General features: G+C 38.2%; 1 protein-coding gene across 2 annotated transcripts in view; it reads right to left on the bottom strand.

Annotated features, from left to right (window-relative positions):
- The window catches only part of LRP1B (LDL receptor related protein 1B), a 1698272-nt gene that overhangs the window by 301094 nt on the left and 1380210 nt on the right, over positions 1-16968 (bottom strand). For both annotated transcript variants that reach the window (XM_081095916.1, XM_081095917.1), the window contains exon 43: positions 15426-15630. In XM_081095916.1, the coding sequence (XP_080952042.1) occupies positions 15426-15630 (205 nt within the window). The remainder of the gene's footprint in view (positions 1-15425; positions 15631-16968) is intronic.

Below are 16968 nucleotides of genomic sequence, written 5' to 3'. Positions count from 1 at the left end.
CAATGTAAAATCAAACAATTTAAAATTCAAGCAAACAGGAGGCTTCCCAAACACCCCAGATGACTGCCTCACTGACAAGATCATAAATGGTCGTTATAGGAAATGACAACTTGGCACCTGCCATGGATGGGCATGACAAAACGTTACAGATTGAAAAAACACAAGTGCAGTTGCTTTGGCCTTGGAGAAAATGCTTGTGTGGTGGTTTATCAGCAACTTAACACTAAGAAATATTTAATTTAAGAATAGAAAGCTATATTTAACTTGCCTGAGTGAGCTTGCAGAACAAATAAAAAAAAAGTCTTAATGTCATTAGTATCCAACAATATTTGAAAAGAACAACATGCACAACAATCATCTAAAAGATTGTCTAATATGTGAGAGGAGTTAACAGCCTTATTTAGAGAGACAAATTCTTCAGAGAGGAAGATAAAATGAAGAATTACTTTGATTCTACACTCTCTCCTTCTGATCTCTTAATTGACCAAACTCAAGCAAGAGTCAGAGTCAGCGGAACACACTGGTAAGCCCCCTGAGGGAAAGAACACATAAAGGAGGGTTGAGAAAGGGTGTGGGGGATATGCCTGAGATGAAAGAACCCTATTATTTGTTTTTCCTTGGACAAGAATTATTGTTTTTCCTTGGATAAGATTTTTGGTTTTTTGAGACTCAGTCTCCAAATCTGTAATATGAGAGAGTAAGAGTAAATGATTTAGCTTTTCTCCTTTCTCATGGAAGGAGGAATGGTAGAGTATGTCCTTGGGTCACACAGAAGACTGATGAGAAGAAAAATAAATTGTCCTATATCTGAAGTGTTATTGCCACTCCTGAATGGAATTTGAGCAAGGTTCTAATGTTGTGTCTTATGTTCATATGCTATATAATAAAGAGGTGATATGCAAATTGACTGTCACAACCTCACACAAAATGGCTGCCCCCATGTGGTCACAAGATGGCCACCCCTATGTCATCACAAGATGGCTGCCACAAGATGGGTGGCAAGGACGAGCAGTTGTGGGCAATCAGGCCAGCAGGGGAGGGCAGTTGGGTGCGACCAGGCCTGCAGGGGAAGGAGGGCAATTGGGGGGGACCAGGCCTGCCAGAGAGGGAGGGCAGTGGGGGGGACCAGGCCTGCAGGGGAGCAGTTAGGCATCAATAAGGCCAGCAGGGGAGTGGTTAGGGGATGATCAGGCTGGCAGGCATAAGTGGTTAGGGGCAATCAGGCCGGTAGTCAGGCGAGTGGTTGGGAACCAGCAGTCCCGGATTGTGAGAGGGATGTCCGACTGCCAGTTTAGGCCCAATCTGACAGGAATTTCATGCACTGGGCCTCTACTATGATTATAGTTATTAAAGTTATAACATTAAATTTGGATTTAATTTTTATTTGCTAGCGAAATTGAGCATCTTTTCATATATCTGTTGGCCATTTGTATGTCTTCTTGGAACAAGTGTCTGTTCAGGTCTTCTTTCCATTTTTCAATTGGATTGTTGGTTTAGTATTGAGTTGTATAGGTTATTTATATATTTAGGATATTAACCTCTTGTCAGAGCTGTTGTTTGCAAATGTCATCTCCCATTTGGTTGGTTGCCTTTCTGTTTTGTTGGCAGTTTCTTTGGCTGTGCAGAGCTTTTTAATTTGATATAGTCCCATTCACTTGTTTTTATCTTTTCTTACCTTGCCTTTGGGGTCAAATTTATAAAATATTTTCTAAGACCAAGATCCATAAGTTTAGTACCTATTTTTCTTCTATGTGATTTATTGTTTCAGAATGTATATTTAGGGCTTTGATCCATTTTGAGTTAATTTTTGTATTCGGGATAAACAGCAATCTGGTTTTATTCTTTTGCAACTTAAAACTAAGAAATATTTAAGAATATTCCAATTTTGCCAGCACCATTTATTGAGGAGGCTTCCTTTTCTCCACTAAATGTTTTTGGCTCCTTTGTCAAAAATTGTTTGCCGAAACCGGTTTGGCTCAGTGGATAGAGCGTCGGCCTGCGGACTGAAAGGTCCCAGGTTCGATTCCGGTCAAGGGCATGTACCTGGGTTGTGGGCACATCCCCAGTGGGGGGTGTGCAGGAGGCAGTTGATCGATGTTTCTCTCTCATCGATGTTTCTAACTTTCTATCTCTCTCCCTTTCTCTCTGTAAAAAATCAATAAAATATATATTTAAAAAAAACAAAAAAAAAAACATTGTTTGCCCATATGCATGTGAGTTTATTTCTGGGCTCTCAGTTTTGTCCCATTGGTCTTTGCCTGTTGTTCTGTCCATACAATGCTGTTTTGATTACCTGTGAACCAGGAGATCCCAGTTCCATTACTGGTCAGGGCACAAGCCAAGGCTGCAGGCTCAATCCCCAGTATGGGGTGTGCAGGAGGCAGCCCATCAATGATTCTTTCTCCTCATTGATGCTTTATCTCTCTTTCTCCCTTCCTGTCTCTGAAATCAATAAAATACATATTTTTTAAGAAATAAAAGAAATAATGATCGGTTTTGGTGTCTGCACTCAGAGAATATTTTTTAAAAGAATAGTTAATTGATTTTTATAGAGAAAATGGGGGGAGAGAGAGAAAACTATCGATGCAAGAGTGTAATATTGATCAACTACTTCCTGCATGCCCCCTACCAGAGATCAAGCCTTTAACCCAGGCATGAACCCTTGACCAGGAATTGAACCAGGAACCTCTGGTGAATGCCATGATGCCCAACCAACTGAACCATGCCACTCAGGGTGAGAATTATTTCTCAGTGTTTTTGACCCAACAAGTTATGGAGTATTTTGCATGAAAATAGAGGATTAAAGGTTTTGCATAAGAAGAACAACAATACCAGTAAGCACAAATCACCTAAAATTTGTAAATTGAAAAAAAAAATATGCTTGAGTCATATTTGTTTAAATACCTAATAAAAATTATAAAACATACTGAGTTCTTATTCTTTTCCAAGTCGGGTATTTTTAAATTTGATGATGATCACTCCCAGGAAGAAAGGGTAGAGAATGAGAGGCAGGTCTCTCAATCATGGCAAAGTCATCTTTAAGAAATCAAAAGACAACAGGAATCCAAATGAAACCAGTAAATCAACTACTTCCAAGTCAATGTGTTATTGAAAGGTCATCTTATTAAACAACTGGGATATTAAAATGATAGCCCAGTTGAAAAGTTCTTACTGCTGTGATTTTTCAAGCAGGCATTTCAACTCAGGATTTGGGTCTAACAAATTCTCACAATTGAAAGTATTTAGCCCAAGGGCAGATTAGAGAAAAAAAATAATTAAGTTGAACATTTTAAATAGATTTACTACTAATGCCTCTTATGGCCCATAAATGAGATCTTTTATAATAGAAAAGAAGAAAAATGTGGTGATGAAGGGAATGATTACCATTTTTGTAGTTATTCTAAAATGCAATGCTTTACTCTCTCTGTGTTAATATGCATTTATCTATATTTCAAATTCTGACACTTTTCATCTCCTGTTCTGTCATTGATTTAATTAAGGATTTTAAATGCATATACATTAGTCCCTCCTTATATGCAGGCAGATATGTTCCAAGACTCCCATTGTACACCCATTGGAACCTAACATTGTACCAAACCTTATATAGTCTATGTTTTATTTCAATACATACATACATATTACAAAGTTCAGTTTATAAAATGGGCATGGTAAGAGATTAACAACAATAACTAATAATAAAGTAGTAAATTATAACAATAAAATAAGGGGACTTGAACACAAGCATTGTGATTCTCCGGTAGTCAATCTGATCAGAAGGCTAGTCAGAGCTTACATAGAATGGATAGACTGGACAAAGAGACAAAGCAAGATGGCATGAGATTTAATAATGCTACTCATTATGGCACACAATTTGAAACATATGAATTGTTTATTACTGGAATTTTCCATTTCAGGCTGTGGTTTACTGCAGGTAACCGAAACTGCAGATAAAGGAGGACTAGAGTAACATTCAAATATCTTATAAAATGCCATGATTTACTCTATTTTAGCTTGCCACAATTATTTTTTCTTCATTACTGTCATTTGCCCTGCATTTTAAGCTATTTCATAAAATTCATCTGAAAGATAAATATTTGGAGACACAGTGAAGTAACACTATTATATGCCCTCAAAGTCTGCACTTTTCTTCATTGTTTAAGCCTTATTTGGCTGTTTCCATGAGCTAGCAGCAGCATTTTGACCACTATCCTCAATATGGCATAAATGGCATGCACACCTGCACAAAGTGACACCTTTTCCAATTGCTTAGGAAAGAGGCAATGAAACTTAGCAATGAGAGGGTGTCAGTGAATTCTGAATAACTTTTGTGTAAATGAAGGCAATATAATCAGCTCTCTTGTACCAGGCAGGTATTATGCTTTTCCACAAGGATTCATTTTAGTTAATTTAAGTTGAATCATTAAGCATTACTATTTGGAAGCTGGCAGAAAGATGACAAAAATTAAGCAGTTACAATTGTTCAAGGACATGCTCTGAACTATTCAGCATATAAATCACTTTCTGGCATTCATTTAGAAAATAAAAATTTCTTCTTTTAACTGAGTTTGGATAAGTAACCAATGACTTTAATATCACCCAAATGTTAACACCAGTCTTAAATCCTTGAAAAAACAATTAAATAAGCAATATTTCTTAATGAATCTATTTTGAGGCGTTAGATATATAATAAAGAAAAAATTCAACATTTATAAATGATTAGGTAGTAGCTTGCACATAAATAAAATATAACGTTCTCTAAATAACTGTGGCAAATTATCACAGTGTTACGCTTTGTAATTTAACCTTCAGCTTTTTACCTTAGCCCTGATGCTTAACTATGGATGGACAAGTCATATATTTGGCCCTGGGATATTTTTATAATATAGAACATTACTGATCCTGACAAGGAAAAAAGGTTCAAAACTAAGTATATAAATTTTGGGGAATACAGGAGGGCCTAGCTCTGCAATTATAAGCAAATTATGAATCTCTTAAGTGACAGAACTTGTCTGATAATCTCTAAGAGCCATTCTAACTCTAACAGCTATATTATCCAAACTAAATGCTAACTCCTTAGAAGCAGATATAAAGCTGTATAATGTCTTCCTAATCTCTCAGACATGAGGAGTGCATATGGGCATGATTAAGTAGTAATGCATGCATGTTTGTGTGTGTGTTCATGTGTATGATTTTGTATTTTTGATTCAGATAAGGTATGTTTTTCAATAGATTAACTACATTTATGTTAATCATGCCATAACTTCTCCCGTTCAAGTATGCCTTATATTTAATTCCAAATATTTCATAACTAGAGGCCTGGTGCATGAAAATTCATGCACTCAAAGGGTAGGGGGGCCCTCAGCCCAGCCTGAGCCCTCTCACATTCCAGGACCTCTTGGGGGATGTCCACCTGCCAACTTAGGCCCGCTCCCTGTGGGATCAGGCCTAAGCTGGCAGTCAGACATCTCTCTGGTAGCCTGGGAGCCCTTGGGGGATTTCCAACTCGGGGAGCAGGCCTAAGCCGTTGGTCGGACATCCTTAGCACTGCCAAGGAGGCGGGAGAGGCTCCTGCCACTGCTGCTGTGCTGGCCAGCCATGAGCCGGCTTCTGGTTGAGTGGTGCTCCACCTGTGGAAACTCACTGACCACCAGGAGGCAGCTCCTGGATTGAGCATCTGCCCCCTGGTGGTCAGTGTGTGTCATAGCGACTGGTCATTTGCCATTAGGGTCAATTTGCATATTACCCTTTTATTATATAAGATTGGTTACTCTCAATATTCTGTGTGAATGTCAAGCAGAAAGGAAAGGAAACAGTAAAGGAAAAAAATAAGCCCAAGAAAATACTAAAAATAATGGAAGAGTAAGTTCAGCATAGCAGGAAGGGGACATGAGACAAGGCATCATACGAATGAATAAAACTTGATTTTGGTACTCTTGATCTTTCAAAATACAGTCTCTCTGCTAAACTAACAGTGTATAAACTTCCCAGTCTCCATGCTTTTGATGCTGCAGATGACCCAGAAAAATGCTTCATCATCTTATAATTCAGGATTTGAAAAGCCTCTGAACCCATGTCTGTGGTCACTTGAGTATTTGTGCTGATGGCTCTAGCTCATTTGTTTAGGGTACAATTCCTAACTCTACACTTTGCTCCCTACAACAATTGCACTGTAAGTTTTCCAGAAAATGCATCGACTCTCTTTCCTACTACCTTTGGAAAAACTGTGACTTTCTTTGTGAAGATATGAGACAGAGAAATAAAATAAGGACGCATGCAAGCCAACCCAACATTGTTATCAGGAGAAACTGTTCCATTTCCAGATGGTGGCTACTCAGACTTGCATGAGTGTAGTTTCATAAAACATAACCATGCCATCCGAAGATACCTCACTGTCAGAATCCAGACACTCTTGAGGTCAAATGTTCAGAACAATTTTTTCACCATTTATATACTAAGGTCAGCTTTTAAGATTATACATTCCCCACTAAATAAACCCTTCCCACTTCCTGCCCCAGAAATGCCCCAAAAAAGCAGTAACTAATATGGCTACTGCATCATCCCTGCTTATTGTTTAGTTTCAAATGTTTGTGGCATTTTGCACTATAATAGCCTGGATCCATAATATAATATAGACCCAAGAAGTGAGCTATAGATTGGGAGACTGACAGTGGGGTAGGCCAGCTCAGTTTTAGACAGACATTTATTATAATAGTTGAATTTCAATTATACTATTTACTCAACTGATTATTTTGCTTCCAAAAGAGATAATTTACACCTCAGCATAAATCCTTAAAAAAAGGATTGAACTCATGACAGAATTAATGCTTTCCTTTTTAAAGCAGGGATGTAACAACCAGTTAGGTAATTACTTTGATTTTAAATGTCTAGAATTCAATTTTTATGATAGCTATAATAGCTCAGAGAAAGAATGAGGAAATGCATATGAAGTCTATTATGTATTTATGCAAGTAAAACAAAACAAAACTATATCCTGAACTCACAAAACCTAATTTATATGAGTTAATGTATTTTGTTAAAATCTTTTTAAACAGTCCTTTGGGAGGACTGGAAGCAAGAGGAGCACTGGGACTTCTCAATTTAAAAATTATTACTTCACGAGTCTATGCGGAGCGCTGCTTCAGAAACATCCTCCTGTATTTGTCAATTTGTGTGGGTTTTTTTTTCATACTTCCTGAACTAAGCACTTGGAAGTGAGAAAGAGAAATAAAACATCGTGCAGCCCAGCTGTCTATGGGCACGTGTTTATGTCAGTCACCATGCTCATGATCTACTGCAATAATAAATCACACAAACCACCCTGGTCGCATAATTTATTACAACAGTGTATCAGCAGGGGGAGGCCTCCGGGAGCGGAGTTACAGACAAGAACCTGCATCATTGCTTTTATCTACTTCCTTTATTTAACTTTGATATAAGAAACCAGAGTGGGAGGATCTGGTCAGAATTGAAAGCTGCTTTGGCATAATTTTCTAAATGACTTTGACACTTAAACCAAGGTAATATTATTAAAAGTTCTAACACTTTATTTCGCATTTTTTCACATAAATTAAAAAGTAAACAAGTCTTAAATATTGCTCCTTTATAATGATGATTTGTTTGCTTACTTAAGCATTTTCTTCTTCCTTCTGTTTCCCCATAAGCAAAATAATAATAAACTTCAAGTTTATTATTGAGAGAGCTACATGTATGTTATATTTAACTAGAGGCCCAGTGCACAAATTCATGCATGGGTGGGGTCTGGCCGGCCTGCCCCAATGGGGGCCCATTAGGCCAGGTTGGCAAGGGGGAGGGGCCGTGGGTGGTTGGCCAGCTGGCCCCGCCCCCAATTGGGGTGTTGGGGGCCGATCAGGGGCTGATTGGGGCCTGGATCAGGCTGGTTGGCTGCCACAGTATGCGTCATAGCCATTCTGGTCATTCTGGTCATTCTGCCATTCTGGTTGCTGGGTTTTTATATACCAGTATATTGACAATTTTAATATTGACTATTTTAATACTGTCAGAGTGGCACTTCTAAGAGTACATAGGGTTTTTCTTGAGTAAATCACTTTTCAATATTTTAGTCTTCAAACTTCAAGAATTTTCATTAGTTTAATGGGGGAAGTATTTTACCAGGGCATTATTCCATAGTGATCATTAATAATTAATCCTTTTTTTTTCTTTTCATCCAATAAATATTTATTGAGCTAGGTAATAATTACTGCATTCACTAAATCTGTTTCATAAAGCTGTGCCTGTTTGATAACATATGGGTATTTGCTGTCAAACCCTATTCTCCATTTCTCCAGGGTCATCCCCTATCTACCCCCCTATCACTCTGTCCCCCTCCATAAATTCTAGGATTTAAGAATTTTAATACATTTTCAGGAACCCTCCCACTGAATGTTTGAGGACTGCCTTACTACTTGTATTATATGTTACAGGTATCTATAATTCAGTCAGACATTTTGTAGTGATAATATTTACACCCTTGCTACTGAAAGTATGGGAGCTTTTTAGAAATAATCTGTGGCTCCAAATCAGACCTAAATCAGAATATGCATTTTACCATGATCCCCAATTTGTCTGAATGCACTTTGAAGTTTGTTAGGCAGTACAGCCCCAGCCCAAATAAAATGAAGCCATTTAAACCACACTGCAAAATGTCAGTGCTTCCCTAATGACAAACTTTGGGGAAGAGGCATCAAATATACGTGGACATTCATTTTTGGAATGATCATGTACGGATAAGAAGGCATACTGCAGGTGAAAGAACTTGGGCCTTTGTGTTTTATGAACATGTTTGGATTTTTGACCTCAGGTTAGCTCATTTTTCAGCACCTCAACTACTTCACTGGCAAACTGAAATAATAATAGCTGTTTCAGTGATAATTATTTCAAATGCAGATTAAAACTGTTAATCACCCACTAAATGACAGCTATTACTGAAAACCTTGTATGAAGCAACTCAAACACACAAAGTATTCTTATTAAAAAATGTCGCTGTTCCTGGTCCTGAATGAGCAGTCCTTGGTAAGGCAATATTTTCCCATCTTTAACCATTTGAATACTGTTGTATTAGACATCCCTTACATAACACCTCAGGTACACTTAGCCACATCTGGCTCTAGAACGTGCGACCATTTTTTTTTTTTTTTTTTTGCCACAGTTAATGTGATGAACATTCATGTGGGTACAGTACCCTAGCATCAGGCCCGTGCCTGGAGCCTCTGAAAACTCCCCAACATAATGAAAAATTAATGACTCATGAATCATATTTCTGACCAAGAGAAAAAAGCCAGCAGAAACATTTGTCCCTTTTCCTCCCCACTATTCGCCTCAAGCTGTCCTAACGTGCAATTGGTGTGGCTTCTCTGAAGAAGACCTCAGGAGATGAAGCACTCCATTGCACTTGATACCAAGAAGTGGCCATCTCTGTAGCATGCTTCTTCACACATTCTCTCCCTCCTTTTGGTATATTCTCCTTTACCCTCACTGCTGCTTTTCCAGGGATTGCATACCTAATAAGAAATCAGAATATACACCATTGCCTCAGTTTCTCTCTCTCTCTCTCTCTCTCTCTCTCTCTCTCTCTCTCTCTCTCTCTCTCATTTGTACAAATATGGACTGAGATTAATGTTTTCACATTTTTTGTCCTTATTTGAATACAAGTTCTACTGTTATTTATTTTGAACTGTTCTTTAAACTGACTCATTAGCATAAAGGAAAATCCAGTATCGGAACAAATAGAATGCAATTCTCAAAATACATACAATAACACTAAACCAATACTGTATAATTATAATTAAATACTATTACCCACCAAATTGTAGTTTGAGTTCCCTATCCCCCATCCTTCTAGTCTCCCATCTTCCTCAGTAATGGAGTGTCATAGGGTTGTTAAATATACCCTAGTAATATATTTAATCATTTTTCCTACATCAATCAGAGGATTGAAAAGCATTAAGGATAGCATGACTTTTCATACTACATTAACTTTAAATTAATGCTGTGTCTGTGTACCACCTAATATCAACGATGAAAGTCCTATATTGCGGGGGAAGATATGCTAGGAGACAAGAGTATGATGATTCCTATGCAAACTCTCCTGCAAATTTTACATCAGGTGAGAAAGACCCATTAGTAAAATATATCTTCTCATTTAGTATATATTTGATTACACTTTGTGTAAAGTCTCTTTTATATTTACAGTGGCTTATAGTGGTAAATCCCAGTTTTGACTTTGCTCAAAAATCAACTGGGATCTTTAAAATTGAGATGCATGCCTCATTCAAGAACACTGATTTTTATTGTTCTTGGGTGAGCTCAGACATCAGCATTACACACACACACACACACACCAAAAAAAAAACACACACACAAAAAAAACAAACAAACACACAAAAAACAAACAAACAAAAAACCTCCCAGGAGATTGTAATGTGCATTTGGTATTTAAAAAAAAATAATTCTACCTCTTCAAAGTTATAATTAACAAAATAAAACGGTTTTTTCCTGCCCAAGGCAACATTTTTCTGGGACATTTATTCTTCATTCAACTAACAGGTCCTTTAATATCCCTGCTATTTGGCAGCCTCAGAGGTAGATGGTCCGGTAGTTGGTAGAAACAGCTTTCTGAGTTTGCCAATAGAACCAAGTGACATGACTTGCCCCTCTATTCCCACCATGCTCAGCTGCAGCTCCTAACCTTGGAAATAAACAACTGGATACTTCAGCTCCCCATGTCTGGAATTATCACTTCAGCAGGTAAACTACTGATTCTATAAATTTGCAGCTGCTACATTAATGGTCATGGGATTTTGACTATCAGCCTGAGTCTTCAGTACTGCTTGTGTAAGACTGTCTTCCCTTCATGTGTGTAATTCTTCAGTTGTACTTCCACTATATATACTTAGGAAACATTATTTATATCTCCCTCCATTTTTTAATATTATTTCTTGACCTTTAATAATTATGCAGTAACTCAACTCATCTATCTTACTAACTTCATCTATTTTTTAAATACATTTTCATTGATTTCAACGAGGAAGGGAGAGGGAGAGAGAGATAGAAACATCAATGATGAGAGAGAATCATTTATCTGTTGCCTCCTGCACACTGGGGATCAAGCCCACAACCCGAGCATGTACTCTGACCAGGAACATCTATTTATCCCTTCAACTAAATAACAGTACTGTACAAATAGGCTTCTGGGAAGCTCAGGAATAAACTTATGCTTTTGTTAATTATTTATAGTTGTACTGTACATGAGCTTTCATTGTAAACTAGTTAAAACATTTTTAAACAGTTGAAATAGTAACTAATTAATTTTAATTATTTTGCTGACACTCTAAATGTTTTCAAGATTCAAACACAGAATAAAATTCAATATATCCTCTGAAGCTTAAATTCATGTTGGTTTTTGCCCCTGTGAAACTAATAAGGAATACATTAAAATCAGCTACAGGGCAATACAAATAATTAATCAGGAATTCAGAGGAGATATAAATTCTTGTAAAGAAATTCAGACTTTCCTGAATTTAAATATGAAACTTTGCAAGCAACATTAATTTGGTTAATTAATTTCTATGAGTGTGTGTATGTGTGTGTGTGTGTGTGTGTGTTGCACACATATGTGCAGAAAGGCTTTCCTACCCATCTGCTCTTTTTATCTTTGTATATGAATTTCTAAAATGAGGCTGGTGGGACAGGTGGCTGCTGGTCTTTTGAAAATTCTCTCTGATGCCTAAAAAATTGAAAGCTTCCAAGAAATATTAAATCAATCCATCAGCATCACATTCTGAAAGGACAGCTGATATTTTCTGGGTGAATACACTAGCTGCCCTGGATACTGACCATTTTTCTTCCTGAGGAACACTTCTCTTTTGGGAGACCAGCTTCAGTAACACTTTAATTTGCACGACTAACCAAGCTGAACCATCACTGAAATGTATGTGGATTTAAATCAAAAGAATTGTGTTAGGAACAAACACCATTAGCCCTACTGCAATAACAATCTTATCTTACCAAATAGGAATATCAGTTGTACACACTTCAGAAAGCTACCCTGAATGGCTGAAGCCTGCAAAATCACTAAACTTTGATTTGGTCTCTTTTTTTAAGCTGTTTAATTTTCATTTTATTCAGGAAAACAATTTTATGGTTTATTTTTTAGTTTGTTAATACACACACACACACACACACACACACACACACACACTCATTGCTGGCAGTTGAACATCCCCCCGAGGAATGTAGCAGTGTGCCAAGCGGCAGGTGGCCAGGGAGGAGCCCAAATCAGGGCTGGGCACTGCGCTGCTCGCACTCATCGCTGCCCACTGCGCCTGCTGCCATGGCATCAGGAGAAGCTCCTGACACCGTGGCAGCTGCACTTGCTAGCCATGAGCCTGGTTTCTGGCTGAGCAGCGCTGCCCCTATGGGAGTGCACTGACTATCACAGGGCAGCTCCTGCATTGAGCGTCTGCCCCCTGGTGGTGAGTGTGCATCATAGCAACTGGTCATGCCAGTTGTTCTACCGTAACAGTCACTTAGGCTTTCATTATATAGACTAGAGGCCTGATGCACGAAATTCGTGCAAGAGTAGGCCTTCCTTCCCTCGGCTGCCGGCACCAGCTTTCCTGTAGCACCCGGGACCAAGGCTTCCCTCTGGCCCCCAGTAGGCACCCGAGACCTGGGCTTCCCTCATAGCCCCAGCTTCATCCAGGAGGTTGTCTGGAAGGATGTCTGGTCTAATTAGCATATTATACTTTTATTATTATAGACTAGAGGGCTGGTGCACAAAATCTGTGCACTGGTTGGGGGAGGTCCCTCAGCCCAGCCTGCTCCCTCTTGCATCTGGGACCCCTTGCTCCTCATCACCAGTCTGCCTGCTCCTTACCTCTTGGATCGCTGCTCATTGGAGGCGGGAGAGGCTCCTGACACCGCCACTGAGCTCACCAGCCGTGAGCCTGGCTTCTGGCTGAGTGGCACTCCCCCTGTGGGAGTGCACTGACCACCAGGGGGCAGCTCCTGCATTGACAGTCTGCCCCCTGGTGGTCAGTGCACATCATAGCGACCTGTCGTTCCACAGGTCATTCAGCTCTTTGGTTAATCTGCATATTAGGGTTTTATTATATAGGATAATTGACATATAACACTGTGTAAGTCTAAAGTGTACAGGGGATACATAGTTCAAAATATATATGTACCAAACCTCACAGAGTTTTCTGTTTTTTGGGTTTTTTTTGGTGGTGAGAATTTTTAAAATATACTTTCTTAGCAACTTCAAATACACAATACAGCACTGTTAACTATAGCCAGCCAGAAATATCACTGCTTTAGACAGGAATGGGAAATGAGTTAGAATCATAACTAGGTTTATTTTTTAACTGTCAAAATAAATCCTTAAAATCATATTAGAGATACCTGATTACTGGACCGCCTAGAGCAGCTATAATTGCCATATATAAGAATAGAAGGAAGGGGAAAGGAAAAACAGGCATATATAAAATAAGTTGAAGTGGAGACAGGGTTGTTATGAGGAATTATAGAAACACTTCCTTTATCAGGACATGCTAGAAAATAATACCACACCCAGGACAATGATTTCCCTGAGTGTCTTTTTCAAAAGCATTATCCACTAGCTTCATTTAGAAGTTGTTTACTATTGTCTGAGGCACATACTTTCACACTATATCCTTATAATGATCTTGAAATTTAGCTGGATGATTTGCATATGGGAAAACTAAAATTTATAAAGACTAAATAATTTGCCTAAGGTGACATGATCTTTAATTAGAAAAGAGAGCCTGGCTGGTGTTGCTCAGTGGTTGAGCATTGACCTATGAACCAGGAGATCATACTTCAATTCCCAGTCAGGGCACATGACCCAGTTGCCAGTTGCAGGCTCAGTCCCTAGTAGGGGGTGTGCAGGAGGCAGCCATAAATGATTCTCTCTCATCATTGATGTTCCTATCTCTTTCTACCTCTCCCTTCCTCTCTGTAAAATCAATAAAAACATTTAAAAAAAGAAAAGATAGACCAAGACTTTATACAATATATTTGATTATAGTTATTATTTTTAGCACAAACTGACCTCACCAGGTCTTAGCCCATTCAACATTTCTTAAGCTTACAACTGTCCTCTATCAGTAATACACACAGTAGATACTCCACAATAACGAGGTGCCTGTACTAGAATGTAAATGAATGCACTTTCTCCTTCAAGAACTCTCAATCTCTCTCTCTCTCTCTCTCTCTCTCTCTCTCTCTCTCTCTCTCTCTCTCTCTCTCTCTCTTTCTCCCTCTCCTATTTATCTATATACACACACATACATATATGTGTATACATTCATTTAGTTGATTGCTCTAGGATAAATATCTATATCACCCAACATAATATCTGTTTATATGTATAATATTTATTTATGTATAGGTTTATATTCAATTGAATTAAACAGTAAGCTTAAAGTTATAGATTAGGTACTAGAAAACTATGTCCTATTGGTTGGTTGCCTATTTCTGTATATGCTATATAGTTTGTTTTTAAAATTTGTCTTTATTGTTGAAAGCATTACAGATGTCCCCTTTGTTTTTTTGTCATACTGTATATTCTGAAATGCTCCCACAGCTATTCATCCACATATTCTGTATAGGCAATACAGCCTCTGGAGCTTCAAACATTTACCATCTGGCCCTTCAAGAAATACAGTGCAGGAGTGAAGAGCTTCAGCCTCTTTCTGCCCTTCAGGCATGCATTGGGGTGGGGTGCTGGGGTGGATTTCTCCATTGGTGTGACTACCAGATCTTACTCTCCTGAACTCTGAGTTTTCCCAGTTGCTAAGGGCTACTGTCCTCAAAGGATAAGGGGTGGGCACTGAACTTGTACCATCCCACAGACCTACATGTTTGCTGTAAGGGGGTTTCAGGGGCAAGGCTTCTTCCACTGACATGTCTAGAGAAAGGACACAGAGAATGGGCCTGCCTATGAAAGAATCTCTCTCTTCTCTTTTCAAATCTTAGGTTGCTTTGAGGAGCCAAACACAGACAGAAGATCATTTCATTCTTTTCTAATATTCTTTTAGCCTAGGGTAACTAATCAACTTCATTTCACATTTCAAAAATATTATAAATAACAATGGAGCTTATGCAAATCACTGTAACAATTCCATTAATTAACAATTCAATCAGTTATTGTTTCTCCAGAATAAAGTTCATATGAGTCAAACTGTCTCTGTGGTAGCAAATGAACTTGAAGATCAAGTTTTCAAAATATTATCCGGTTTTCTTTCTCACTGAATATATTATTTAATTGGATTGATTCAAACAATTAACCTATTTTGAAATCTCTTCATATGCATATTGTCGGCAAGAATAAAGCACATATTTTTCAAATGTTTACATTTATAACCAAGAAATTCTCAACTTACATGTCTCTGGGACCCATCATATTCGCACCTTTCAATTTTTCCTAGGCTGCCATCCGAAAAATAAAGTTTCTCTGCACGGTGGTCAATGGTGAGGCCATTGGGGGTGAGTATGTCTGTACTGACCACCACTTGAGCATTTTTCCCAGTCAGGGTAGATCTCATAATACTTGGATGCTGTTCATTCCAGTTGGTCCAAAACATTAAACTAAATAAATTTTAAAAAATGTAAAAATAAATTAAAATTTTCATTAACAGTAAAAACATTAGTGGAAACATGGCAATGTCAAACTATTTTAAAAGAACCAAATTATTTCTCATATCTCTGGTCCTTAAGGAAGTGTAGGTAATAAAGGGGATATGTATATTATATTTGCATGCATATTTTTCCAATTTTAAAAAAATGAAACCTGAAAACTATTTCTGGAAAACAATTTTCTATGTATTCTCTCAGAGTAATTTAATTAAATTGAGCCAGTTTTCTGCATAGTGAGGATTTATTATAACCAGGTATAAAACCATCATCTTAAATTTTCTCTGAACTGAGAATATGCTTACTTATTAATATCTTTTTCAGGAGGTCCAATATGATCATTTTAGACATTGTTCTTACCCTACTACTTTTCTTCAATTGATGAAAATCAAAATCTCCCTCTCCTTCCAGGTTCGCTTTTTAAATTCTGCATGCTCCATTTAAATGTTTTAGAGAAATACAATTACTAAACTCTTATACTAGTATTTCTTTAGTATCTTGTTTTTTTCTCTCTCAGTGAGCTTTTTCTATAAATTACAATGTTGTTTCTGGAATCCCAGGGGTTATCAACCCTTAAACATAATATTTGTTACTTAAAGATTCTATAGAATGCTTTGTCAAACTATTCTTTAAGGAAGTCCTAGGATTCGATGGCCCTTAGAGGTCACTGGAAGAGTGGAGAGGCTGCAGATTCTAATCTCCAAGCCCTACTTTTACTAAAACACTCTTTCTCTCCCCACTCCTCCTTTTTATCTATAAGACTGTACCTAAGAGTTTATTAGAAGATTGGGTGTTACTGCTCAGGAAGGAAGATGGAAAGAAAAAGGGAAGGAAGGAAAGAAAGAAAGAAGGGAGGAAGAAAGAGAGGAAGGAGAAAGGAAGGGAGGGAGGGAGGGAGGGAGGGAGGAGGGAGGGAGGGAGGGAGGGAGGGAGGGAGGGAGGGAGGGAGGGAGGGAGGGAGGGAAGAAGAAAGGGAAGGAGGGAGGGAGGGAAGGAGGGAGAAATGGAGGAAGGAAAGGAGGGAGGAAGGGAAGGAGGGAGGATAAGGAGAGGAAGGGAGAAAGGGAAGGGATAAATAAGAGAAAGTAGGCAGAAGAGAGGGAAGCTGACAGGAAGGCTGCTTTAAATATTTGAAAATTTATGCTTAATAAATACTGACAAGGAAAAACAATTTGACATAATATTTTACATTTAAGCAAGACTGCATATGTCATTTCTATGTATAATCATTTAAAGGCAATGTAGCATTATAGCCCAGGCATCGGAAGGCCTGTGTCCATCTTAAGTAAATCA

The sequence above is a fragment of the Myotis nattereri genome (assembly GCF_964212035.1).
Source record: "Myotis nattereri genome assembly, chromosome: 7".
In the NCBI taxonomy this organism is placed as follows: domain Eukaryota; kingdom Metazoa; phylum Chordata; class Mammalia; order Chiroptera; family Vespertilionidae; genus Myotis; species Myotis nattereri.
Note: the sequence above shows the minus strand (reverse complement) of the source record. Positions and strands in the feature narration are given on the sequence as shown.